Below are 26,016 nucleotides of genomic sequence, written 5' to 3'. Positions count from 1 at the left end.
AGGTTGAGGTCTCGCTCATTACCATGAAAATGAGCCTTTTAAACAACTTTGTGGACCTTGCAAGGTCTTCACTGCTACATCAGTGATTTGAGGATCTAAAATTGGCTCTACCAAGTACATTTTTTAATCTTTCAAGAATTTGTCATACTAAATGGTTAATATCATATTAAAATCTCTATGTGTACATTTAAGAAAACATTTGGTTCATCGAGTCTTAAATTACAATCCATAATAGGATTATAGTTAGAATGTGAGATTATTATTTCATTTGGCTGGAATGTAAGATTGAAATGTTTGATTAACGGAATATAAAATTACCTAAAAACACATTTTACTCAATTGTTCTTATAGAATTTATTTTTTTAAACAAGTTTAGTTCATTTAATTTTTTTAATCTCAATTTTCATAAAATTATGATAAATTATTACAATTCTTACTTTTTATTACCATTTATATATTAATAAATAAATTACGTTGAAATAAATTTATAAATCATAATTATTATAATTGTAATTTATGACATCTACTAGTTATTTATTAAGAAGAGAAATACATATTTTTATTTTTAATTAATCTTAATAAAAAACGTAAATTAATTCAAAATTTAAGATTGCACCTATTATACAAAATTACTTAAAAAATAAGGCATATTAACATTTTATATTACAAGATGGCCATAATGTGATATTACAAAATAATTAAAATGTTGAAATTCAAACACTATAATCTCATTTTAAAATATAACATTTCATTAGTGATTTTAGAGTTTTGAGTGTACTCAAATAAATGAAAAAGGAAAAGGAAAAAAGACGAATGGAAATAGAGGAAAAAAAATTTAACATGCTTGGTAGGAAAAATAAAAATTAGAGATAATAAGAAATTGATATTTTTATTTAATACATAAAAACAAATCATTCCCAATAAAAAAAATATAAAGTAAAGTAAATAAATGTTAAAAATTATGTATTTTTAATAATTTCTTTTCTCTCTTTATTTTTCAATTCTAAGAAATGGATGAAAAAATTTACTTTTTTCTTTCAATTTTGAAAAATGTATCATGTTTTCTTACTACTTTTTTTACTCTTTCCAATCTTCTCCATCTTACTGAGCAAAGCTTTTAAGGCCTTCAAAAATGCAAGGAAATGGCAGAAACAATCAACCTTTAACAACACTACAAATGAGCAAATTGATAGCAAGATAGAACAGATTATCCAGATGCAGAAGTAAACCAGAACAAAATACAAAGATGGCAATAGTCTTAAAACGAAATTGACTCACAAAATTTCCAGAACATAGACCAATAATATCATCATCACAAGTCGAACATCAAGATGGCAACAAAGAAAGTTCTGAATTTCAGAGTATCATTAATGTTTCAAACTACCCAAAAAATAGAAGAAACTATATCAGAACAAAACCTATGAAGATATGTCATCCGCTGTAGCTTAGTGATCACTAGGCATGCTCTTAATAATATCAGAGTCACCTGGAAAACACAAGATGTTACCAAAATCAGAACAATATATAGATAAGAGGATTATGAAAATCGAACATGTTATCATCAATGCCCTTATATTTACCAGGGTCAATAATGCTGAGGCAGCACACTCTGAAATATTTGCCACAAGCAGTTCCCAAATCTACGTTGTCTGCAAAAACAGAACACACATTTTTAAGGGAATCGTCAACCATTAAAACCAACCACCATCACAATTTACATGTGAAAACTAGAATAACAGTTAGCTTCCATCAAGATACAATATTACCAATTAAAAAAAACATCGTCCATATCAATAATTCATCAAATGGCTTCTAAGTGACATACAGATTAGACGTTCCTTCTACCATTTCCATCAGCAGCACTAGAAAAAGCAATTCTATCTGGCTTTTCACAAATAACTAAAACTAAAGAATTGAAAGGGCCAGGGAAGGGATCGTAAAATGGATTTCGATTCAATGTGATATGAAAAGTAAACATTGATTCTAAGTAATTATAATGGTGGGTTAAGGAACATACTTCCATTATAGTGGTGAACTCCAACTTTGCACAACATGGCATAATACTCGATCTCCGACTTCCTAAGAGGAGGGCAGTTGTTGGCAATAATAATCAACTTACCTACAACACATAACAAAATAAGTATACATGTCTTCCAATGCTCAATCAACATTAGTTTAGCAACACAAATGGAAAAAATCTGTTTAAACACTATCTCCCAAAATGGAATTCATTCACTTTTAGTTTACTATTCAAAACAAGAAATCAAACCCATCATTTTTCATATAACAAAACAAACAACAAGTGACAGAGATGTTCAGAAAAACAACCAGATTGCTCGACATTTCAATATGGGAGAGGAATAAGTTCAATTTTAAAGAAACAATGGAAAACCTTTGGAGCTTCTGAGAGATTTGAGAACAGTTTTGTAACCCAAAGTGTATTTCCCACTTTTCATAACGAGAGCCAATCTGTTGTTAATGCTCTCATGGGTCTTCTTCTGCATCAAAATACCATCATCAACAACATAAAAATGAATTAGCATGTTTTCAGAAAATTTAGGTTAACTATTCAAAAAAAAAAGAAGAAGAAGAGAAAACGAGTAAAAGTGTCTTTACGGTCTTCTTGGCGGCAACCATTGTCGTCGGAGGACGGGAGATTTTCGGCGAGAAGGGAACTGCGGCAGCTACAAATGGTTCAGTTTCACCACATGCATAACAAACCCTAAAATCTACAACTAATAATATACTGATTCTGACACAAAGAGATTTAGGTTGTGGGCTAGAATTAATGGCTTTGTTTCTTCGATCCAACCCAAAATTAACTTTTTACGGCCCAATTGTAGTTGTAGACCCTGAACCAATGTAATAAAAACCGACAATTGGTGTTCAATTAATTGAACTAACTGTTGAATCATAAATAACTAGAAAAAGTTGATAAAATCTTAAAAAATAGAAATGTCGGTAATTTTAAATTGATTAAAATTTTCAAAAAAATATTTATCTTTTTATCGCTTAATCTAACTTATTTAAATACCATAATTTTTTTTATTACTGTGATGGGTGTAAAAGAAAAAAAGGGTAGATGAGGAGATGTAAAAGATAAATATTTGATTTTCTCGAGCGGATCGGCTACTCATTTCTAGTTACTGAGGGTCCTCAGTGTCCGCAAAATAATTAGGAATAATTTAAGATTTTGTTCTCTATATTCTATCTTTCTAGGGTTCCGTTTAACCAACCCCATGGCCGAAGTCATAAACATGCCGGTCGATTCTCTAGATCGCCGCGGGGGCGGCGACCGTAAAGATAACAACAATAATAACAACAGAGAGCTTGCGCCATCTGACGATCCCAACTCCTCTCCCCCAGCTCCGCCTCCTCCTCGACGCCGCGACCGAGATTCGCGTGAGCGACGGGACCGCGACTACTACGATCGCAACCGCTCTCCTCCGCCTCCGCCTACCAGAGAGAGAGATTACAAACGGCGTAGTAGCATTAGCCCTCCACCACCGCCGTTGAATTACAGGGATAGGAGACACTCGCCTCCTCCTCGGAGGTCTCCGCCTTATAAGAGGTCTAGGCGTGAGGATGGAGGGTATGAAGGGAGGAGAGGGAGCCCTAGAGGCGGATTTGGACCTGGAGATAGAAGGTAATGTTTTATTTTTTTTTTAGATTTCTGTCTGTAATTACAATTACAATTAAAATGTATTGATACTAAATTTGAATCTGTTTTCGAACTGCTTTTTTTTTTAACCGTCTTAGGTGTTTTGGTGTGTTTAATTCATGGACTTATTTCTGATTTATTAAACATTGTATTTTGCTTGGCTGGTTAAAGCTTGGAAATTTGTTAATCAGTAGTTTAAGTGCAGACCTGTATAGTTTTGTAGTATATACCTTGTTCGGCCATGATTGACTATTTGGAATGCAAACACTGCTAAGGAATCCTAATTGCTATTGCTTAAGCTGCAAATGAACCTTAAATGTAGGAGATTGGTCCATGGGGTATGTTTCTGCTAGATGTTTTTCTTTTTCCTTGTTAGGGTAACATTTTTATGGTCAATGAAGGGCGTGTAAGTGTTTGCTCTGGTTTCCTGAGGGTTTTGTGTATTTATTCAACTTTTGATTTCATTTCTCTCTTGATAATGCATGCGTGTTTCATGGATACTTTGTTTTTCATAACAACAATTGACTCTCCTTTTCTTATTATTGAAAGCTACATTGTTTTTGCAAAAAATACCAGAGTTCCTCTGAATATCTTGCATTTATTTGTTTTATGTAATCATTTAACGTTACCTGTGGAATGAATCATGCATTCTGTTTTCTCATTTAGCTTTCTATCCGGTGTGTCTTCTAATACGACTGGATTCTGGAGATCTGTTTATGTTCGTATTTGGCTTATATGTAATACATTCATAAATGAATTATTATCTTCACTGGCAGTTTTGTTTATATTCAGATTTGCTCACGCTGTAACACACTTTTGATGGTCTAGGTTTGGTTATGATTATGGTGGTGGATATGATCGCGAGATGATGGGCAGACCCGGTTACCCTGATGATAGGCCTCATGGTCGGTACTTTGGTCGCTCTTCTGGTGGTTATCAAGGTGATCTTTTCCGGGAATTTCTTAAATGCTTCTATATTTCTTCAGACTTCAATTATTGCACTTGGCATAATCTTGAAGCACTTCTATTTTGACCTTTGTATTTTCCTTCCTTCTGCCACTTGTTGTTACTATAGTTTGAAAGGTCCAGTTTTAGACCCATTAGTTTTTTTTTTTTTTAGTTATTAATATAAAATCTTGATTTATTATTTTTAATGATAGTTATATAAAGAATTTACTTTCCCAATATCTTCATGCGATTAATTATGATAAATGGAGATTAACCATGGGTTTGCACTTAGATTTTCTTTTTCCCCCTTCTTTAGATAGTATTGTCACTTGGAAAGTAGATCAGTTGCCAATGACCTATGTAACTTTGACCATCTATGAAATGATGCATAATTGCTATTAATTATGACACTACAATGAGTTGGTGTGTTCCTTCTAAAATTCCATCGAGTGATGATGCACGTATAATGCAGCAGCAGTCAACTTAATTATCCAACTTTTCAATTTATGATGTTTTATTTTAGTTGCTGAATGATGTTGCTTTTGCAGATTGGGATTCAGGCCGTGGTAGATATGGTGATGCTTCTAATTCAGGGACTACTCAAAGGTTGGCTTCTGTCTTGTTTTTGGGCTCTTGGTTTAGATAAGGTTTTAATTATTTTCATTTCATGGCATTGTTGGTATCATTTATGTCCTCTTTCAGTTGAGGTTGATTTCGGGGTTGTTCATATCATCTAATTTTGGATCTTTATTTATCTGATTCAATGGTATGATATGATAAGTAAAATTTTCAGAGAAGGATTGATGTCATACAAGCAATTCATTCAAGAGCTTGAGGATGATATACTACCAGCTGAAGCTGAGCGCAGGTGCAAATGTGGAATAATGTTACCATTTTGGTTTTTTTCATGTATGAGAATTGCAGCTTAATCTGGAATGTTTAGTAAATGTGGCGTTTTGCTGTGTAGGTACCAAGAATACAAGTCAGAGTATATATCTACCCAAAAAAGAGCATTTTTTGATGCCCACAAAGATGAGGAATGGTACATTTTGTTGTTAAGTGAATTTTCTGCCTCTGTACTCCCCTCAAATTTCTAATTGGACTTGCTTATGCATGTAGGTTGAGAGACAAATATCATCCAACAAACTTGGTCACTGTTATTGAAAGGTTAGTTCTACTTGCATATTTCATGATTTTCAGTTCATGAATTTGTTACTAAGTTGATGGATTTATGTCCTACATTATCCAGCATTGTGTTGTTGATGGATTTGGTGTCTTCTATCATGCTATCATTGGATTCTTTTCTGAATTCCATTTTCTTTTTGCCATTTATTTTTTAGGAGGAATGAGCTTGCACGCAAAGTTGCGAAGGACTTTTTCCTTGATCTGCAGAGTGGAACACTGGACTTGTAAGATCAGCTGTGCCCACTTATTTTATGTGTATATTCAACTTGGCTTTGTGCAAATTTCTATCCAGCTGCTCCCAATAATTTATGTTTGTGGTGCAGAACACCTGGTGTCAATGCTTTGTCATCAAATAAATCCGGACAAACCAGTGAACCTAATTCTGAAGATGAAACAGACATTGGTGGGAAAAGAAGGCGGCATGGTAGGGGACCTACTAAAGAAACTGATATTCTTTCTCTGGCTCCAAAGGCTCATCCAGTCAGTTCTGATCCCAGAAGAATTCAGATTGACATTGGACAAGCACAGGGCCTCGTACGTAAACTGGACTCTGAAAAAGGAATTGAGGAAAATATTTTAAGCGGGTCGGACAATGACAAAATAAGTAGGGACAAATATCATGGTAGTTTTGCAGGCCCAGTGATTATTGTACGTGGCTTGACTTCTGTAAAAGGCCTGGAAGGTGTTGAGCTTCTTGATACTCTTATAACTTACTTGTGGCGTGTCCATGGTGTGGATTACTACGGTATGATTGAAACTAGTGAAGCTAAGGGTTTTAGGCACGTGAGAGCAGAGGGAAAGAGTTCTGATATTACTAGTAATGGGTCTGAGTGGGAAAAGAAACTGGACTCATACTGGCAAGATAGATTGAGAGGTCAAGATCCTTTGGAAGTAATGACTGCTAAGGACAAATTAGATGCTGCCGCTGTTGAATCTTTGGATCCTTTTGTCCGGAAGATAAGGGATGAAAAGTATGGTTGGAAGTATGGTTGTGGTGCTAAGGGTTGCACAAAGCTCTTTCATGCTGCAGAATTTGTGCACAAGCATCTTAAACTGAAACATCCGGAACTTGTGATTGAGCTAACGTCTAAAGTTCGTGAAGAGCTCTATTTCCAGAACTACATGAAGTATGTTAGGTCTTATATGCTGCATATTGCTTTTTTATATTTTTATTTGAAGAATACATCTATAAGATATTCATTGTTGCCATTCACAGTGATCCAGATGCGCCTGGTGGGACACCTGTTATGCAGCAACCCATATCGGTATGCTATAATTATTGTTGTTTGGTTTTATGATTGCTTAGAGTGCTTTTCTAATTTCACTTTCCCCCTTTTTTTCATAATTTGTATCTTCTTGCAGAAGGACAAGCCTCAGAGACGTAAAATAATGGAAAATCGCTTGAAAGATGAACGTGGCTTACGCAGAGAACGTGATAATCGAGCTAATGGTAGTGACAGATTTGATAGATCTGAGAACCCTCAATCAAGTGATTTTCCGTCCAACAATGATGGTCCTGATGGGGGGAACCATGATGATCCTATGTTTGACTCTTTTAGTGGACAAGGGATGCATGTTGCAGCTCCATTTTCTTCAGATATTGCACCTCCACCAGTATTGATGCCTGTTCCCGGTGCTGGGTAAGTCTTGTGCTGTTCTGCATGGAGTGGTAGTTAACTTATTATTTTTGTGATAACTTATATGTGTGATCGCAGTCCATTGGGGCCCTTCGTTCCAGCTCCACCTGAACTTGCAATGCAAGTGTTCAGAGAGCGGGGTGGTCCTCCTTTTGAAGGCAATAGTAGAAGTGGACGCCCTGGACCTAATTTAAGTGGACCGGCCCCCTTTCTTTTGCCTCCTGGCTTCCGACAAGATCCTCGGCACTTACGTAGGTAAGCATGCTTACTACTGTTCCCAAACCAATAGGATGTTGCAGCCATTGAACTTTCAGAGCATAAACTTAACTAAAATTTATAATTTGATAAATTCAGAAAATGTATGTTTATCATAAATGGTGTTGGGATCTATGCTGTTATTCCAGCAGTGTTTTTTTCAAATATAGGTGGGAAACTTGTTATTTATAAAATTCGAGGTGGCTCGTGTTCCATGTAACTATGGAATACAAAGGGACGTAATAAATCTATATTCACATCGCAAGGTGGTCGCATGACTCCCCTCCCCTCTTCACTTTGACTCGTCGTTTCTTTCTCATAAAATCCGATTATCTATACTGATCAATGCAACAAGAGCGATATCCATTTTGATTTGTTTTTTGGAAAGAGAGAGGTGCTATGTTAACTCTGCATCAGCTCAGATGAATATTGTGCATGTTATTTTGGTTACAGTCAGACTAATAAACCTTCCCCTTTTTTCTTTCATGCAGTTACCAAGACTTAGATGCACCTGAGGACGAAGTCACAGTTATAGACTATCGGAGTTTGTAGGTACAAGCAATGGAAGGAACGATACACCCGACTGAATCAGCGAGTTAATTCGTCAAACAATCCAAGGTCAAATGCTGTTATTTCACGATTCAAATGCTGAATCAGCGAGTAGCATATTGACATTGCAGCATTTCTTAAACTTCGCTGGTGGGTGGGTACTATAGCTGTGCGATTAAGAGTAGTCCAAGTCTTGTGTGTAATTGCTGCGACCAGTCTTATATATTTTTTTGTCCCATATTAACCTACTTGAAAAGAGAGATTTATGAACAGGGGGATAGCGTGGGACATACAATGGTTAACAAATTTGTATTTGGTGTAAAATGGATTTTTTTTTTCTCTTTTTAAGCTGAGTAGGTTTTCCGGGTAGAGGTAGCTGCTTATTGGTTTGGTCTTTGGATCTTCGTAGTGTTAAATAGAGGTGACCATTTCATATACTTGATAATAAAATGGTTCCTGCCTTTGTTGATATTTAGCTGGCTGTTTCTTACTTTTTATGAAACTAAAATCTTAAATAAATGCATAATTACGATTCACAGTTCAACTTCCCAAAATGGAAAAAAAAACCTGATCCTTAAAAGTAATGGTTGTATTCACATTATGATTGATTCACCTTTTTTCTTGTTTTCTACATGTATGTTGTATGTTGCACAACGTGCTTACCCAAACAGGAACAAATTACAGAGAAAGGGCAAAAAAATTCCATTCAATACACAAGCAGGAGCACTCCCATTATCATCATCATCATCATCACCTTGTTGCTATCTGTCACTGACGCACGATGGCATGGCATGTAGACGACCACTCATCCCCAACTTCATTGCCCTTTTTATTTCCTATGCTTCTTTGGTAAAGGCTCTGCTTGTGGTTCGCACTGCAAAAAAAAAAAAAGTAAAAATTAATTAAGATTATAATATGAAGGTACATTAAGATTTAGTAGGGGCCGGAGGATCCTACAATGAAATAATACCACGTATCCATTGCATCGTTTACGCCTATGAAATTCTAGGGTAAATTGCAAGTAGTTAGAAAAAAAGAGGATGCTTACAACACTCGAAAGCTGCTCCCGGATGTACGCCATTGATCTCAACATTGCTCCTAAAGTATCCCTGGACACCTGGAATTTAACCTCCGACTCTCCTGTACTAGTCTCGGTGTCTTGAAGCTGTAAGAGAAGATGAAATAAAGGAAATTCTAGTAAGCAATAAGACAAAGGGTTATCAAGAAAACCATGCTTTTGTTGTCCAAGGGACAAAGAATTTATGCACTAGAAGCAACAAAAGTAACAAATCTTCTGAGACATGTTAATTGCCACTACATCATGAACAGAAATGTCAAAGCAAGACTCATATCGTAGATTCAACATAAATCTGTTTGAAATCCATAGATTAGTACAAAGTACACAACACCAGAAAATGAATCGTAAAATATCATAATCATTATGGAAGATTATGGCTTAACTATGGATTAACATACCTTCAAATTGATGACGGCAACCCTGTTAGCTGGGGTAGAAAGCTGTTCACTGATATAAGCCATTGACCTCAACATGGGTTCTAAAGTAATCCTTGAGAGCTGAAACTTAACATCCATTTCAGCTGATGGACTATTGCTATAATCTTGCAACTGTATCAATTATATATCAGATATGCATAAGAAAATGGCTTGACACAAGTAAAAAATTAAGTTGCAACTCGGGATTTTATGTACTCACTGACTATTAGAATTCTACTATGCATATACCTTTAAAATAATGACTGCCAACCTATTTCTAGGTTTAGAATTCTTGTTCTCCATTAACCATCTCATTGACTTCAAACAAGGAAGAACCGGCTACATCAAATATACCCATAAAGGTTCATTCAGTATACTGTTCTTCAATTCAAAACCAATGGATAAATGAATGACATTAAAGCAAAATGAATAATCATTTATTGTACCATGTTATCAGGATGAGTATCATCCCGATGAAGGGAAACAGGTGCCATGCGTGGCAGATTCAAATCTGAGACAGATTGAGCTGGAGTACCAGTGTCATTAAGATTGAAATGACGTGTAGTTTCATCTTGCTGCGGCCATAGCGAAGGGGCTGTATCTGGTGCTGATGTTGAGCTCTTCTTGTCATCATAGGCAGCACCAGTGGCCAGTGAGTCGGGAGATGCAAGTTTTGCAACAGTTTTCTTTACAACAGAAACCTTCTTCCCAACTTCGTTAAGAGCCGCCATTGCAACATTGTAAGTCTCAGTAGCTATTGCCCCATCTTCTGCATATTTGATTGCTTCCCGACACAAACTATTATACCTTGATGCCAAGGACTCCTGACCATGCAAGTCGCCACCACATTCATCAGTTCCAACCCCAGACTTTGCATTTCGTGTCCATCGTTTCAGAATGTAATGTGGTGGTAATGTAAGTACATTTGTCACAGTGAAGACCGTTAAAATATGTCTACAAAGGATGCCAGAATACTCAAACATTTGGCAGCTACAATTAGCTCTTATTTCAGGGTAGTTTAATGTTACTATGTACACTTTGTTGACATCCTCATACTTTGCAACTCTGAATGTGCTGATAGCTCCATCACCTTCAATTCTATTAGCAGTGTAAACAAAAGTTTCAACTAGTTCTTCTTGAAATTTTGTGAAAATTTTCCTTGTATATAGATCAGCTGCCTGTTTCTCCATAGGTGATGGTGTCCGCAGGACTGGTGTGGTGCATATTGTGTCAAAATCAGCTTCAATCTCCCTTTCAAACCAGTTCTCTATTGCTAGTTCATACTGTCTAAAGAAGACAGGTAACGTGGTCTGTTGATTCACAAATCCATCAAAAAAAGAGCCATCAAATCCTTGATTGGGAGTTATTGCAGCAAAAAAGGAATCCCGAAAATAAACAGGGACCCATTGAGCTCGAGCATTATATAGTGAGTGAAGCCAATCATGTGCCCCAAGATTATACTTTTCAATAATAGAACTCCAAGATAATTCAAACTCCTCAATAGTTTCAGTCAAATTTATGCAATTATACAGTTCCGCCTGAAAATTAGGATGCACATGAAATATATGTGTCAACTTCTCTGGGCCTTCTCTTAAAACATGCCACTTATTAATACAGTGCCGAACACCAGGAAACACCTGAGACATTGCTGTTTGTATGGCTCTGTCTTGATCAGTGATTAAGGAGACAGGTCGACGATCGTTCATTGCCGTGAGAAATGTCTTGAAAAGCCAAACAAAAGATGCCTCAGAGTCATCAAATAGTAATGCACAACCGAATAAAATCACCTGACCATGATGGTTCAGCCCTGTAAATGGAGCAAACGGCACCCTATATTGATTTACCCTGTAACTTGTATCCAGTTTAACAGCATCACCGAAATGCATGTAGGCTGTCCTTGACCTTGCATCAGCCCAAAACACATTAGCCATACAATTATCCTCATCCAGCTGTATTGCATAAAAGAAACCAGGGTTCTCAGCCTGCATTTTCTTGAAATAATCAAGCAGATTTTGAGCATCCCTCCCCAGCGTTCTCTTTCTGTTAACTGGCCTAAGTACATAGTTCAGTGTCCCAACATTCTTGCCTGAGCAATTTGCTTCTGCTGGAGGAGTTTTCCTAATGCCACGGTTGTTTGCATCCATGGAGACATGGTTTCCATCCATAGAAACATACATCATACCACTAGGTACAACTCCAACTCCTTGGTAACTATCAGCCATGGTCTTTGCAGCACCAGCAAAGTGCCTGCGGGGACGAAGGTAATGCACTTTCCTGGAACTCACCACTGAATGGCTATGCTCCTTCACAAACTTTATAACAACCCACTTTTCTCCTTTTAACTCTATCCTAATCATTGCACTGCAGCTTTCAGCAGACCTTTTCAAACCCTCTCTGCCACAGACAAACTCCCTAGCAACTATTGTCCCATCAGTTTTATACTGTGAAGAAAAATGACCGGCTTTGGAGCTAAATCCCATACGTCTAGCATACTCATCATAGAAAGTTCTAGCAGCATCTTCAGAATTAAATTCCATGCCCACATATGGTTCAGAAATCCCATCTTCTTCACAAGCTAAAGAATTCTCCACATGATTTGCTTCTCCACCTTCACTAGGTTCAGCATCCCCGTCATCTGACATTCCATGATGGCTCAAGCCCCCTTCTGAATCAATCACATGAAAATCCATACTAATCCAGCATTTAATACTATCTCACCATAGTGCATTAGATTATCCCTTGGCCCTTAGAATATTCTATTATTTTTTTAAGCATTCTTCATTTGTTTTCTGTCAGACAATAAGAAGCAACTGAGTACAACATAATCAAAAGTCAGCCCTCTCATGAACACACACATAGACACAAAACTAAATGGGAACTCGCAATGAGTAACAGCTACCTAATCAACAAAATGGTATGAACACAACTTTCAAATAGAATAATGGCCCTAAAGTATCACTAAAAAATTGTTCTTTGCATAACTATGATGCAAATGAACACCAGTGTTCACATAAAATATATGAAAACCAAGGAATTGATATTTTTATATATAAAGTTCTTTCCTTTTTACCAAAAAGAAAAAGTCCTTTCCTCATAAATAACAGCAAAGAAACCAATCAAGGTGCTGAAAACTGAAACTCCATGGATAAAGCATGAAAGCTAAATTCTGAAAAAAACCCATTCATCAGAATCATCTACAACAAAAACCCATGTCGAGAAAGAGCAGAAAGTTGATCGAATTTTCCATGGAAGGAAATGAAGAGCGTTAGGCAGTACCTGGAAATGTAAATCTCGAGAACCCTGAATGACAAAACTGTGAGTTGAAAGGGGAGAGGAAAGACCTTCAAGTAAAAATAAAAATAAAAAAGGAGCCTTCGAAGGTTTGGGAGTGAAATTATTTTTTCAAAGTTAGAAAACCCTAAACTCAGGCTTGTTTAAACATTTCAAATTTGCAAAAACAACCCCTAGGTTCTCTCGCAAAATTATAATGACATTGCTAAACAACCTTCAACACCAACAACAACAAAAAAAAAAAAAAAGCCCGTTATTCTCGACCCGGTACCTATCTTTCCGGATCATTCCTACCCGGTTGCATTGAGTTAAAAAAACAAGTTTTCTTGATTAGTGTACAACATTCAATTTGAGTCGTCCTATTCAGTGATGTTATTATAAGTTACTTAGTTTTAGAAATTAAAAAATATTTAAAGCTAAAGAAGTCTTGGTATTGATGAAAACATGGTTATTAAGTTATGGTGTTCAAATGGATCCGGTTAATACTCAAATCGAATTATTATTAATTGAATTATTTGAAATATAAAAATTTTTAACCGTTAATTGAATCGAAATTTTTTTCAAACACATTAATCAAATTGAAATATTTTGGTTAATTTGATCGTTAATTGAATTAACCAAAATTTATATATTTTTTGTCTTTTGATTAAAATAAATATTAAAAAATATAAAATACACTGCTAATATTTATTTTCTTTTTAATAGTTAAATTTTTGTTTTAAAGGGGTGAGAACAATAAATAAGACATTAGAAACACAAAATAAATTTTTAAAGTTAACAACCAAGCAAAAAGTTAACATTATATATAATATATATGATTTATTTTGGTTAATTACTCGATTTCAAACTAAATTAGCTTATAACCAAAATTTCAAAAAGTCATTAATCAATTTCCGATCGAACTAAATTCGGCCACTGAAAGATTAACTGAATTAGATCAATTCGGTTTTAACCGAATTATGAACACCTTTAGTCTTAACTATAGGTTTAAGACCCATAATGTGTAAGTAAAATCATGAAATCCTGTACCAAAAACCCTAATGTTCCCACCAATGCTGCACAGAGGAACAAAAAAATGAAAGAGGCAAGTGTGCCCAATATACTAGCTGATGCTATTAAAGCAGCCAGAAAACGGGAAGAAAGAATAAGGGTTGAAGAACAAAAAGTGTTCCGAGACCCTAGCTGCTTCAAATGTTATGTCAAGTTGATCCTTAAAGAATTAATAAATGAACAGAATATAAATGTGGGGTCATTTGGAGATCATAGAATTGATCAAAATTTTCACAATGCAGGCTTGTTTGGTTCAGTCTGCTATGTAGAGGAATTATAGTTGAAGGCCACCCCTTCTACCACAAGATGTTTGTTCAAGGCAAGCGTCTTAACTTTGGTCCTGAATAGATTCATATGGCATCAAAATTGTCATACTCCTAATCTGGTTGAACTTGATGAAACTGTAGACCAAACTGCAGCAGCCCTCACAGACAACCTTCATCCCACTTGGCCTGTAAAAGAAATTGTCCAGCATGCTTATCTACCATGCAACTATTGTCCTACCCCTCTAATCTTCCAAGTGTTAGTTCTCTCAAAATCCAAAGATAGTTATAGCCAATGAACAACAAGAGAAACGAGTTCATATACTCAAAGCGTTCTCGTAAGTGGCTTGAGGAAAACATGTCCTAAACGAGTAGCAAGAAGCTTCTGACCATGAAGAAAAACAACTTGCTGAAGAAGTTCTTCCCCCAAAAGTGTTCACTGCTACAGACACTACTCCTATGTCTAAGGGGATGAAAGCTAGAACCATTGTTGAACTCAGTGCCGCCATAGACTTCAATCAACAATTATGTGACAGACTACGAGCAGAGGCCAAAACAGTCTGGGTGAATATAGGCAAACAAAGGGCTCTTTTATCTGATCCACTAGCCCAGGATGATGAAAATTGATTTGACAGATTTGTTAAACAAAAAGGGGAAAAAGAAAGTTGAAGGGAAGGCTGGAATTGAGAGGAAGATATTTTTGTGGACACTCTTATTTTGGTTAGTTTTTTTTATTACAGTTGCTAGATAACTGTATATTGTTAATACTCTGATACCTTACCTTTGGCTATGATAGTTTTTGCAGCTAATATGGACTATCTTAATTTTGATGCTTAATGTTTTATCTCATATTTACTTAGTGATGCATCTTCATTAATAGTTAATTCACTAAGTTATTTGCTAACTAATAATGAGAACATGCTCGGGGGAGCAGATAATTCATGTTAGATATAATTTTTGGGATTGTATAAGTTTTGTTTAACAAATTGTCAAAGGGGGAGAATGTTGAAAAATATGAAATTGGCCAGCTTCCCAAGCATGAGAGTTGAGTGACAATTTCCATATTTGAGTATTGACAAATTATTAAATGATTTGAATGAGTTGTGCTAATTGTTTAGAAGTATAAGCCAACAATGATCATATTAGTTAGGAAATTAACATGGAAGATTAGATCGAATTAAATCACTCGAGACAATCTCTTTCAACATAGAAATTTAGATTGGATTGACACGCTGTGAGATTAGCTGCCAAAAGTCCATATTTGGTTTATTCTCTATTGTTCTAAATATATTATTATATTATTGTTTAAATGGAATTGTTATAGAGCTTTTATGTTAGTAAGTCTCAAACATAGATCTATTTAAGGAAGATCTGTATAGGTTTTTGTACTGAAAATTTTTAACACTTATCTTATTTATGTTAGGGAACTTTTCTTAAAGCGCAAATTGTTAGTAAAATCGGTTGTGTTGTAATTTTACTTGTTGATTTCACAGGGTAAATTTAGTGGTGAAAGTATTGTTCTTCAAAATTCGAAAGTGAGAAGAATTATCACAAGATATGTGATAGATTAGGTTTACTTATTCTAACTGTTGAAGAGAGTGAATATTTTTCACTAAATTAAATTTCGCCAACATAAAGAAACCAAATTGTGTAAACAATTCTTATGTTCTTTGTGCTTTCAATTTTTAGATTTAGAGTCAAAAAAGTGCTCAGGACATCCTATCATTCCTAGTGTAAAATCACTACCAACGATTTAATAATTACAATCTACATTGCATTTTACATTTAATATTAAAAATTTGTACAAATTAACCTTTATAAGATAAATAAAAGTGTAAATTATTATTTCTATTAAATATTCCATCAATTGGTGTTTTTTTTTTAATAATGTGGAACTAAATGATAATTAAGATTGAAAATTTATATTTTCAATTACCCATTTATCTTTTTTAAAAAGATTTTTTCCATAAAATGAAAATTTTAATTTAATTTTTTTTCAAATAAAAATTAATTATATTACCTTCCATCATTGTTTAACAGTGAAATTTATTAACAAAAGAACAAATTTGCATTTTTCTTTCTAGCATACAAATATGTAATCCTAAGCCTCCAAGAACATATAGCATGGAAACGGATCTTTGCTCCAACAGAAAAGTGGGGTAACATTGCTACAAACGAGTGGTAACCGATTATAACGGTTCTCAAGTAACCAATTTGATACTGAAATAAGCATATCGAGTCACTGACCTCTTTTCCAGTTATTTTCATCAATGGTGTATCATTTAATTTATACTCCGCAAATCATTCCAACAACGGATAACAAGTTTCAACACAACGTCTACTTTAAGGAATGCATTCACCAAACATATCTATGGAGCATCCACTAAGAAAGAAAATGCAACAGCTACGAACAACAAGATGGGGAATGTGAGTTTAGAATAAAATTATCGAAAAAAGCTTGTCTCGGAAACCTCCCCAAATTCATTCCTTAAGCCAACTTTAGAGAGAAAACAAAACCTAAAACATCTGTGTCGTTGGCTTCTTCCTATTTTTGCAATCATCATCAGCTTATGCATCAGCAAATCTGGAAGTAGACGGAATAGATACTATCAGTACTTCTCATAAACAAAATTGAAATCAAGTACAACATAACTGAACTTCCAGTTGAAATGAATGCAAAGATTACCCTAGCTCAGAGAGCTTCAGGTGAGCTTCAGTGTAATCAGCAAAGAAAGCATCCTCATCCTGCAAATAAGAGATGATAATCAGAATTAACATTTAACTTTTTAATTGGTGATTGTATCAAAATCTTGATTCGTTGTAATGGAAAGAAAAGATGTCAGAAGGAAAGAGTTATGTACAGCTGCATATTTGTCAACCAATGGACGGAAAACAGGGTCGGAAAGGAGAACTTTGTCAGTTGGCAACTGTAACAGGCCAGCCTTCTCTCCAGTCAAGAGCTCCCTATAATATATTATCCGGTTAGCATAAACTTAAATCGATTCTAGGACAAATTGTTCATCACAACTCAAGGGAAAAACGCACAACTCATAAAAACAGAAACTCACTTGAAGTAAGAGTTGTCGAAGATAAGAGGGTTGGTAGTCCATGGTCCCTCAAATCCAGACCTCTCCTTGTGGCACCTTCCCTGCATCGAAAGCAAAGAAAACGTATATCATTGTAAGTGGGTAGAAAATTTCAACATTGCAAACTTCAAGAAAACAAGACAATTTGATATTTTAGAACAGACCAGGGTATGGCCACCAGAAAGAGCAACAATGTCCTGGTCGCTAAGACCCATTTGATTACTAAACACCTGCCTCAAGTGATCAGCTCCTGCAAAATATTTTTCAAAAGATTAAACCAAGATCATTACAGACACTGAGATGTGTTTTAATTCTGAATAGAACAACAACATTAGAAGACAAATCGAATAGACTAACCCTCAGTAGCATTGGGAAGACGACCCTCAGGTGGTGGGTGAGGCTTGTCCTGCATTTATTTCCAAACACCTTTAGGTATGTAACATCCCGAAATAGGGCCTAAACAGAACAGTAGTTGCGAAACCACAAATCCGAGGTAGAAAAATTAATTTTAAAAGCAAATTTTTACGCCCCGAATTAGTAAGCTAAGTCAAGTAACGCCTCGTGCTCGACTCCGGCGACAACATGAACAATTGAACAACTCAATTAAAATCCATGTAAGTGTTGTTGCTCAAAACAATAAACCATGCTGTAACATTTAACCATTTTATAATGAAGAAAATCTACAGAAACTAACTGACAAATCCCAAAACTAAACTTTGATTCATTGTATAATGTGATACAAAAACATTGATTTGCAGCAACTGCATACAAAAAATTTTGGTACCATTTATCCAGTTACTTATGTGCCATCGTTTTATCATATGAACAAATAATAATATTCATCCGACATGACAATAATTTGTTTATTTGTCGTGTCTATGCTCTATAATTAAATTAAAATCAAAGTTTTATGGGTATAACTACACCAAATCAAAAGTATCACACTGCATATTGAGTCGAAGATAAAATGTAATTTGGGGATATATCCTAAAAGCACAGCATTATACACTAATCAGACCACATCATTGAATCATACATTAACTGTTGCTGAAAGTAGTGTGTAGTAGAGATATAGACTCACCTCTCTTCCAGGATGGAATGGAATTTCCGGCCCACCGGTGATCTCGACAGCAACAACACCAGCAAGCTACAAATTTTAAAACGCCAAAAAGAATACAGTCAAAACCAGTCACACTCTCAAACATAAATCGGTTAAATCTGAAAGCAAGAACAGAAAATCCGATCAAGAGTTAGATACCTGATAGAAGTCAGCGTATGAAAGGATAGGAAGCTGCTCCTTGATCGGCTCGAGAAGCCTGACTGCAATATCGAGACCGTTGTTAGCAGCATGAGCGAGCTCAGCAGGTTGCTTCATGGTTCCGAATGGACCTCCGGTCTTGGTCTTGACATCAAAAGTTCCAGCTGAGTGCCACCTGTCCCCACCCATCACCATAACGCCGATCAGCTTCACGGATCTCAAAACCAAATTTCAAATCAGACGATAAAAAAAAGAGAAGCTTACGCTAGACGGAGCATGAGTGGAGCACAGTTCTTCTCAGCGATGAGACCTCTTAGCTTCCTCTTAGCCTTTTGAACGGCGTTTTGGTAGTCCTCGCTAACGGTTGGGTAACACTTGGTCATTTTTCTCTGGTTTCTACAACAACAAAAAAAAAATCAAATAAACAATAAAATTTCAAATCATATCAACAATTTCCAAAACAGGATCCAAACTCAGATCGAAAACGAACCTTTCGTCGGAGAGTGTGAAGAAATGAAGATAGGAAAGCCACGCGATGGACACGGGTAGAGCACAAGCACACTCTGGTGAAAGAGAGGAGGATATATATATAGGGGAGAGTGAAGAGAGGAAATGGTGTTTGTTTTGAGAATGGACGGCTTTGATGTGGGTTGAAAATTAATGATGTACGGCTGTGCTTGTGAGTTAGGTGGGCTGATTTTTATTTTTTCTTTTTCTCATTCGAATAGTTGATTGGTCAATATTTTTTCTTACAAAAAAAATATTTATTTTATTTGAAAATTCCGACGGGATTTAGGGAGAGCGAATTTAATACAACATATATAGATACCCATTCAATTATCAAACTTTTTTATTTTAGATATTCATTTTATACAGTTTATTTATTTTAATTATTTTTGTTAAAAATTTTATCGAAAATATAACATGACATTTTTATCTTATAAACTAATAATCAGATGCTACATGATACAATTTACTACATTATAAATGTTTTTTTATATTTTGAAGGACTAAATTATAATTTAGTCAATACTAATTATTAACCAAAAAAAAATGGAATTATCAGTGTGAACATATTCAACTAGAGAAGATGCCTTTGGAATTGAAGCGATGATTACAACACTGGTAGTAGGTACGCCAACATTTATGACCCATTTATTTCTATGGTGGTAATATCTTGCAAATACATGGCGTTGAAAAACTTATTTTTAAAAAAATCAATTCCATATAGTTATATATTCATTTTTTAATTTTGTGATTATAGACAAGTTTCGAGAATAATTTTTATTTTTTATAATAATATTTAAAAATAATTATAATTTAATTTATAATTATTATTTAAAAGTTTGATGTAAATAAAGTTGCTAATTTTAAAATAAAATTATTATTTTAATAAAATAAAATATAAAAAATGTTGTGGTAATTATAATTTAATTTATAATTTTATTTGACATAATTATAGTTTAATTTTGATATTATTATAAAAATAGATTTTTTAATTTAAAAAATTATCTTATTTTATTTATATAAAATAAGATTATTAATTAAATAAAACTCTAAATATTTTAATTATCATTTAATTAGTATTACACTAAAAAATATTACTATTAATTAATTAAATTTTAACTAAATTAATATAAATATTATTATTAATGCAGGAATACATGAGTTTAAGTTATTCTTTGAACAACAAATATTGAATCTGATAATTAAAATTTTAATTAGTATGTTTTTAATTTACTTTTTTTTAGAAAAAAATATTGACCAAGCTTTTTGAAAACCAGCCCACCTAACTCACAATACAGCCATACGGCATTAACCAAACCGTCCTCTCCCAAAACAAACGCCATCACTCTTCACTCGTCACTCTTCACTCTTCACTATCCCATATATATTCCTCCCTTTGGCCAGAGTGTGCCATAAAATTTTTGGTTCAAGTCGTGTCCATAGTCAGGCCAAAAAGAAAACAAAGAACTCGTGTCCATCGCGAGGTTTTCCTATCTTCATTTCATTACACCCTCCGTCGAAAGGTTTATTTTCGTTCCAAGTTTGGATCCTGTTTGAAATTGTTAATATGATTTGAAATTATATTGTTTATTTGACTTGTTTTTGGGTTGAAACCAGAGAAAATGACCAAGTGTTACCCAACTGTTAGCGAGGAGCACCAAAACGCCGTTCAAAAGGCTAAGAGAAAGCTAAGAGCTCTCATCGCTGAGAAGAACTGTGCTCCACTCATGCTCCGTCTAGCGTAAGCTTCTCTTTTTTCTATCGTCTGATTTGGAAGTTGGTATTGAGATCCGTGAAGCTGATAGGCCTTACGGTGATGGTTGGGGACAGGTGGCACTCAGCTGGAACTTTTGATGTCAAGACCAAGACCGGAGGTCCATTCGGAACCATGAAGCAACCTGCTGAGCTCGCTCATGCTGCTAACAACGGTCTCGATATTGCAGTCAGGCTTCTCGATCCGATCAAGAGCAGCTCCCTATACTTTCATACGCTGACTTCTATCAGGTATCGGGTTTTCTGTTCTTGCTTTCAGATTTAACCGATTTATTTTTGAGGGTTTGACTGATTTTGACTGGATTCTTTTTGGCGTTTTAAAATTTGTAGCTTGCTGGTGTTGGTGCTGTTGAGATCACCGGTGGACCTGAAATTCCCTTCCATCCTGGAAGAGAGGTAATCTATGATACACACTGCTTTCAGCATCGGTTAATGTATGATTCAATGATGTGGTCTGGATTGGTTAGTCTATAATGCTGTGCTTTTAGGATAAATCCCCAAATTATATATTATCTTCTACTCAATATGCAATGTGATACTGACAACTTTGTTTAGTGTTGTACACAAAACTTTGATTTTAATTTAATTACAGACATCTAAACGATAAATAAATAAATTATTGTCATGTCGGATGAATATTATTATTTGTTTACATGGTAAAACGATGGCACATAAGTAACTGGATAAATGGTACCGAAATTTTATGAATGCAGTTGCTCCAAATCAATGTTTTTGTATCACATTGTACATTAAATCAAATTTTAGTTTTGGGATTTGTCAGTTAGTTTCTATAGATTTTCTTCATTATAAAATGGTTAAATGTTAGAGCATGGTTTATTGTTTTGAGCAACAACACTTTTAAATGAATTTTAATTGAGTTGTTGAATTGTTCGAGTGTTACTGTATTTACCTAAAGGTGTTTGGAAATAAATGCAGGACAAGCCTCACCACCACCTGAGGGTCGTCTTCCCAATGCTACTGAGGGTTAGTCTATAAGATTTGTCTTCTAATGTTGTTGTTCTATTGAGAATTAAAACACGGCTCAGTGTCAGTGATGATCTTGGTTTAATCTTTTGATAAATATTTTGCAGAAGCTGATCACTTGAGGCAGGTGTTTAGTAATCAAATGGGTCTTAACGATCAGGACATTGTTGCTCTTTCTGGTGGCCACACCCTGGTCTGTTCTAAAATATCAAATTGTTTTGTTTTCTTGAAGTTTGAAATGTTAAAATTTCCTATCCACTTACAACGATATGCATTTTCTTTGCATTCGATGCAGGGAAGGTGCCACAAGGAGAGGTCTGGATTTGAGGGACCGTGGACTACCAACCCTCTTATCTTCGACAACTCTTACTTCAAGTGAGTTTCTGTTTTTATGAGCTGTGTGTATCCGTCATTGTTCCAAATACAAATCCATTGAGTTGTGATGAGCAATTTGTCCCAAAATCAATTTAAGTTTATATATGCTAATCGGATAAAACCTTGTAGGGAGCTCTTGACTGGAGAGAAGGATGGCTTGTTGCAGTTGCCAACTGACAAAGTTCTCCTTTCTGACCCTGTTTTCCGTCCATTGGTTGACAAATACGCAGCTGTACATAACTCTTTCCTTCCGACCTTTTTTCTTTTCATTCAACGAATCAAGATTTTGATACAATCACCAATCGGAAAAGTTAAATGTTAATTCTGAATATCATCTCTTATTTGCAGGATGAGGATGCTTTCTTTGCTGATTATGCTGAAGCTCACCTGAAGCTGTCTGAGCTAGGGTAATCTTTGCATTCATTTCAACTCGACGCTCAGTTATGTTGTACTTGATTTCAATTTTGTTTATGAGAAGTACTGACAGCATCTATTCCGTCTACTTCCAGATTTGCTGATGCATAAGCTGATGATTGCAAAAGAGGAAAGCCAACTACACATGCCTACACAGATGTTTTAGGTTTTGTTTTCTCTCTAAAGTTGGCTTAAGGAATGAATTTGGGTGGTTTTATTTGGGGTGATTTCCGAGACAAGCTTTTTATGATAATTTCTTCTAAACTCACATTCCCCATCTTGGTCATTATCGTTGTTCGTTGCTCTTCCATTGATATGTTTGGTGAATGCATTCCTAAACTTGTCATCCGTTGTTGGAATGATTTAAGGAATATAAATTAGATGATACACAATTGATGAAAATATCTGGAAAAGAGGTCAGTGACTTGATATGCTTATTTCAACATCAAATTGGTAATTTGAGAGCCATTACAATCGGTTACCGCCCGTTCCTAGCCGTGTTACCTACTTTTTTGCTTGAACAAAATCCATCCCCATTTTCATGCAAATTTGGAATATAGCGAATGAAAAGAAAAAAGTGCCCACAAGTGAAATTTGAAGGGAAAATGGAGAGAAGTAAAAAATCTAATGTCTCTTTTTGCGGTCTTTTTTATCTTAAAAATACAAAAAATATATATTTATCAAAATGCTATCAATTTAGAAGTATTTACTGAAATAATACAAAAGGAATAATGTTTCTCGAGTCTTATGCTATATTGTTTTCGACAGAAGTGATTTACTTTTATTTTCCTTGTCGATTTTCAGATATCGACAAGTCACATTGTCGAAACAATTCTATATTTTTGAAACATTAAATTACTGCTGGTTACATATTTTTACTTTTTTGTAATGTTTTTAAAGAGTTCGTCATTTCCTTTTTTCTTTTTCTTTTTTTAAGATAAACATTCATATCGCAAGAAAAGGCTCCAGTAGAAACCGCCAAAAGATGCTAAAAAAAATACAAGCATGAAAAGATCAGGCCAAAAGGATCTGGCATTTGAGGCTCTTATCACTACTATGCATGTGAACTTAGAAGGGAAATCAAACTCAAGGTTTGTCAGCCGCGGGAATCCATTCGTTGTTTTCGGCTCCCCTAAGGGCTCCTTAGTTCACTAGAGAGAGTGAGGCACAAATGATCGTCCGATCCACAACAAAAGAAAGAAAACTAAATGCTATAGACTAGTCTACTAAAGGTGGGCATTAAAAGCGAAAGCCAATAATTGTCAATTACGAGGCGTTTATCATCTCATGTGATCATACATACTTCGAGGAGCCCTAAATATGTTCACCAGACTTGTAGATTTCAACAATGCAAGACACTTCATCTAATTCTAAAGTGGGATTCCGAGTATTGAGATGATGAGAAGATTCTTTGAAACTTGTCCAAAAGTTGTGGGAAGTGAGGTCAATTCTGAATTTCCCTTTCTGGAGTAGATTCACTCGACTATGACTCTTGCCTGTTAGTCGGGCCTCTCACTCTTTGAAGAGGCTTAAGTCACTTGACAGGGTTTCCATTAGAATAAGGCCTTCAATGGCCACCTCTGTGATCGTTTCCATGCTTAGGAAACTTGGTGCTTCCCATTACTGCTCGCCACACTGTACCAAACACCCACTTTCCACATCAAGCTTGGATTTTCTTTTCACAATCTTAGTTCGGCCTCCAACTTCCCCTGGGCTTATTAAGCGTTTAAGGCCCATTAAGATTATTACCTCGGCTTGATCCTGAGTGGGCTCAAGTGCCCGACCCACATCGCTTTCATAAATGCTTGGCATGCTTGACTTTCCCTTAATTGGACTAAGAATATTTTCCACGGATGTAATGTTTGCATTAATTACTCTAGAATTGGTAGTTGGCTCGTGTATTAAGAGATTTTAACGTCTCTTGATTTTTTTGCTGTGTGCACCTTTACGTGCGTTTTATCCTATTCCTCAATAAGAAATTTTCCTTTTTTTCCCGTTACATTTCCATGATGTTACAATTTTCTCGTAACCTACTTTTGTCCTCAATCAGGGTCCAAATATCTTAGCATCTTTCCATCTAATTTGACAAGCATTTTCGTTCACCATATCTTTAGGCGACCACAAATATAGTAAAAGTCCGAGAGCCTCTCGTATTGAAATGAGATGTTGATGCATATCTTTAGGCGACCACAAATATAGTAAAAGTCCGAGAGCCTCTCGTATTGAAATGAGATGTTGATGCATAGATCTGAAGCCAACCTTAAGTGGTTCATCAAATGGATTGTCACTTTAATACTTATGACTCCTCCACATTTGACATTCTTCAAGTTATCAACGTCTGTTTCAATGAGTTAAGGAAAAAATTCACCGATCCTGTAGACTGTGGAGTATGCTTTACATTTTGGTCAAATTAGGACACAAACAGAGAGTAACGTCGCAACGAGGAAGAGCTCTTCATTCCAATGAGTTGCCGACGTCATGACAAGAAGAAGACCATCATCTCGACGGCGCGACACACCTCGTTCTAACGACACGAATTTCACATCACAACGTGGTGACGTGTCATGCAATTTTTTCGGCTTTCTTCTTCTAGTTAAACTCTAATTATTTCTCCCAATCGAACTCCGATTAATATAAATTATTTTAATATTATGTGGCCTACGAATTTAGCCTATAAATAAGCTTTTTTCTACCTTAGATAGATTGAACCCATTACATATTTAAATTTAGTGTTTACATTTTGAAGATTATTATTTTCAGGGTTTAGTTTTATCTTTATTTTTGTACTATTCGTTTTTGCCACGACAGTGAAATTATCTTTGCCAGTGATTTTTTATCCTCTTCAGAAGAGTTTTTCCACATAAAATATGTGTTTATTCTTCTCCACTTTTATTATCTCGTTGTTTATACATGTCGGTCCTAACATATCCTAATAGCATTCTCATTTAAAATCATCTAAATAGGGATATTGTTAATGAAAACCCAAAACTTAGAGGTCAAAAAAAATTCTCTTCAAGTGTAGCTCCTACTGACTATTCTTTGAAGAGGTGGAATAGTTCATATTTTGGCAAAATTTTAGGCATATATTTTAGGTTGGACTGAGTTTAGAAAAATATAAAATATGTTAATATTATATTTAAACCCGACCCGAATCCAACCCGACTCGGTCCATAAGCACCTTGTGTATCAGATATTTAAACATCTATTGATTTTTTGTTGTGTGCACCTTTACATGCGTCTTTATTGTCTTCCTCCATAAGAAGTTTTCCTTTTTCCAATTCAATTT

At 35.2% G+C, this 26,016-nt stretch overlaps 4 protein-coding genes and 1 pseudogene across 6 annotated transcripts; 2 read left to right on the top strand and 3 right to left on the bottom strand.

The window, feature by feature from the left end:
• Window positions 1–1,253: 1,253 nt before the first annotated feature.
• On the bottom strand, window positions 1,254–2,888 carry LOC107942906 (60S ribosomal protein L30). Its single transcript, XM_016876635.2, has 5 exons — window positions 2,617–2,888; window positions 2,393–2,498; window positions 2,018–2,119; window positions 1,581–1,649; window positions 1,254–1,486 (listed from the first exon to the last, which is right to left on the bottom strand). Exons 1-5 carry the CDS (start codon window positions 2,635–2,637, stop codon window positions 1,446–1,448), a joined length of 339 nt encoding a protein of 112 aa, XP_016732124.1. The 5' UTR covers window positions 2,638–2,888; the 3' UTR covers window positions 1,254–1,445.
• Window positions 2,889–2,896: 8 nt separating this feature from the next.
• LOC107942911 (serrate RNA effector molecule) lies at window positions 2,897–8,706 on the top strand. Of its 2 annotated transcripts, none has more exons than XM_041075045.1 (12): window positions 2,897–3,646; window positions 4,490–4,602; window positions 5,158–5,215; window positions 5,391–5,477; window positions 5,577–5,651; window positions 5,729–5,776; window positions 5,950–6,018; window positions 6,118–6,921; window positions 7,011–7,059; window positions 7,157–7,434; window positions 7,510–7,686; window positions 8,178–8,706. In XM_041075045.1, exons 1-12 carry the CDS (start codon window positions 3,240–3,242, stop codon window positions 8,236–8,238), a joined length of 2,226 nt encoding a protein of 741 aa, XP_040930979.1. In that variant the 5' UTR covers window positions 2,897–3,239; the 3' UTR covers window positions 8,239–8,706. The 2 variants fall into 2 exon arrangements, with proteins under 2 accessions (XP_040930979.1, XP_040930980.1); XM_041075046.1 differs by having other exon boundaries at window positions 3,068–3,646; window positions 5,403–5,477.
• A 103-nt stretch (window positions 8,707–8,809) lies between these two features.
• Window positions 8,810–13,301, bottom strand: LOC107942910 (protein FAR1-RELATED SEQUENCE 3). 2 transcript variants are annotated; one of them, XM_016876638.2, is made up of 6 exons: window positions 13,006–13,301; window positions 10,176–12,518; window positions 9,979–10,068; window positions 9,712–9,861; window positions 9,284–9,400; window positions 8,810–9,109 (listed from the first exon to the last, which is right to left on the bottom strand). In XM_016876638.2, exons 2-6 carry the CDS (start codon window positions 12,417–12,419, stop codon window positions 9,065–9,067), a joined length of 2,646 nt encoding a protein of 881 aa, XP_016732127.1. In that variant the 5' UTR covers window positions 12,420–12,518; window positions 13,006–13,301; the 3' UTR covers window positions 8,810–9,064. The 2 variants fall into 2 exon arrangements, with proteins under 2 accessions (XP_016732127.1, XP_016732128.1); XM_016876639.2 differs by having other exon boundaries at window positions 10,176–12,539; window positions 13,006–13,222.
• A 3,293-nt stretch (window positions 13,302–16,594) lies between these two features.
• LOC107942909 (L-ascorbate peroxidase, cytosolic-like) lies at window positions 16,595–19,209 on the bottom strand. Its single transcript, NM_001327470.1, is given in 10 exon segments — window positions 16,595–16,917; window positions 17,020–17,078; window positions 17,195–17,297; window positions 17,402–17,481; window positions 17,584–17,669; window positions 17,777–17,825; window positions 18,501–18,566; window positions 18,678–18,852; window positions 18,942–19,073; window positions 19,168–19,209. Coding segments are annotated over 9 exon segments (753 nt in total). The 5' UTR covers window positions 19,061–19,073; window positions 19,168–19,209; the 3' UTR covers window positions 16,595–16,901.
• A 1,282-nt stretch (window positions 19,210–20,491) lies between these two features.
• LOC107942908 (L-ascorbate peroxidase 2, cytosolic-like) lies at window positions 20,492–23,132 on the top strand (annotated as a pseudogene).
• The last annotated feature ends 2,884 nt before the right edge of the window (window positions 23,133–26,016 follow it).

Source organism: Gossypium hirsutum, chromosome A08 (assembly GCF_007990345.1).
Source record: "Gossypium hirsutum isolate 1008001.06 chromosome A08, Gossypium_hirsutum_v2.1, whole genome shotgun sequence".
In the NCBI taxonomy this organism is placed as follows: Eukaryota; Viridiplantae; Streptophyta; class Magnoliopsida; order Malvales; family Malvaceae; genus Gossypium; species Gossypium hirsutum.
This window is presented reverse-complemented; position numbering and strand designations above follow the sequence as displayed.

Coding starts and splice junctions, on each gene's coding strand:
- LOC107942906 (XM_016876635.2), bottom strand. CDS start 2,637: ATGGTTGCCGCCAAGAAGACC. Junction 2,499..2,616: donor TGGTTGCCGCCAAGAAGACC/GTAAAGACACTT, acceptor ATTTTGATGCAG/AAGAAGACCCATGAGAGCAT. Junction 2,120..2,392: donor ATCTCTCAGAAGCTCCAAAG/GTTTTCCATTGT, acceptor TATGTGTTGTAG/GTAAGTTGATTATTATTGCC.
- LOC107942911 (XM_041075045.1), top strand. CDS start 3,240: ATGGCCGAAGTCATAAACATGCCGGTCGATTCTCTAGATCGCCGCGGG. Junction 6,019..6,117: donor CAGAGTGGAACACTGGACTT/GTAAGATCAGCT, acceptor TTTGTGGTGCAG/AACACCTGGTGTCAATGCTT. Junction 7,060..7,156: donor TTATGCAGCAACCCATATCG/GTATGCTATAAT, acceptor ATCTTCTTGCAG/AAGGACAAGCCTCAGAGACG.
- LOC107942910 (XM_016876638.2), bottom strand. CDS start 12,419: ATGGATTTTCATGTGATTGATTCAGAAGGGGGCTTGAGCCATCATGGA. Junction 9,862..9,978: donor TGGCAGTCATTATTTTAAAG/GTATATGCATAG, acceptor TAATTGATACAG/TTGCAAGATTATAGCAATAG. Junction 9,110..9,283: donor GGGAGCAGCTTTCGAGTGTT/GTAAGCATCCTC, acceptor TTTTTTTTGCAG/TGCGAACCACAAGCAGAGCC.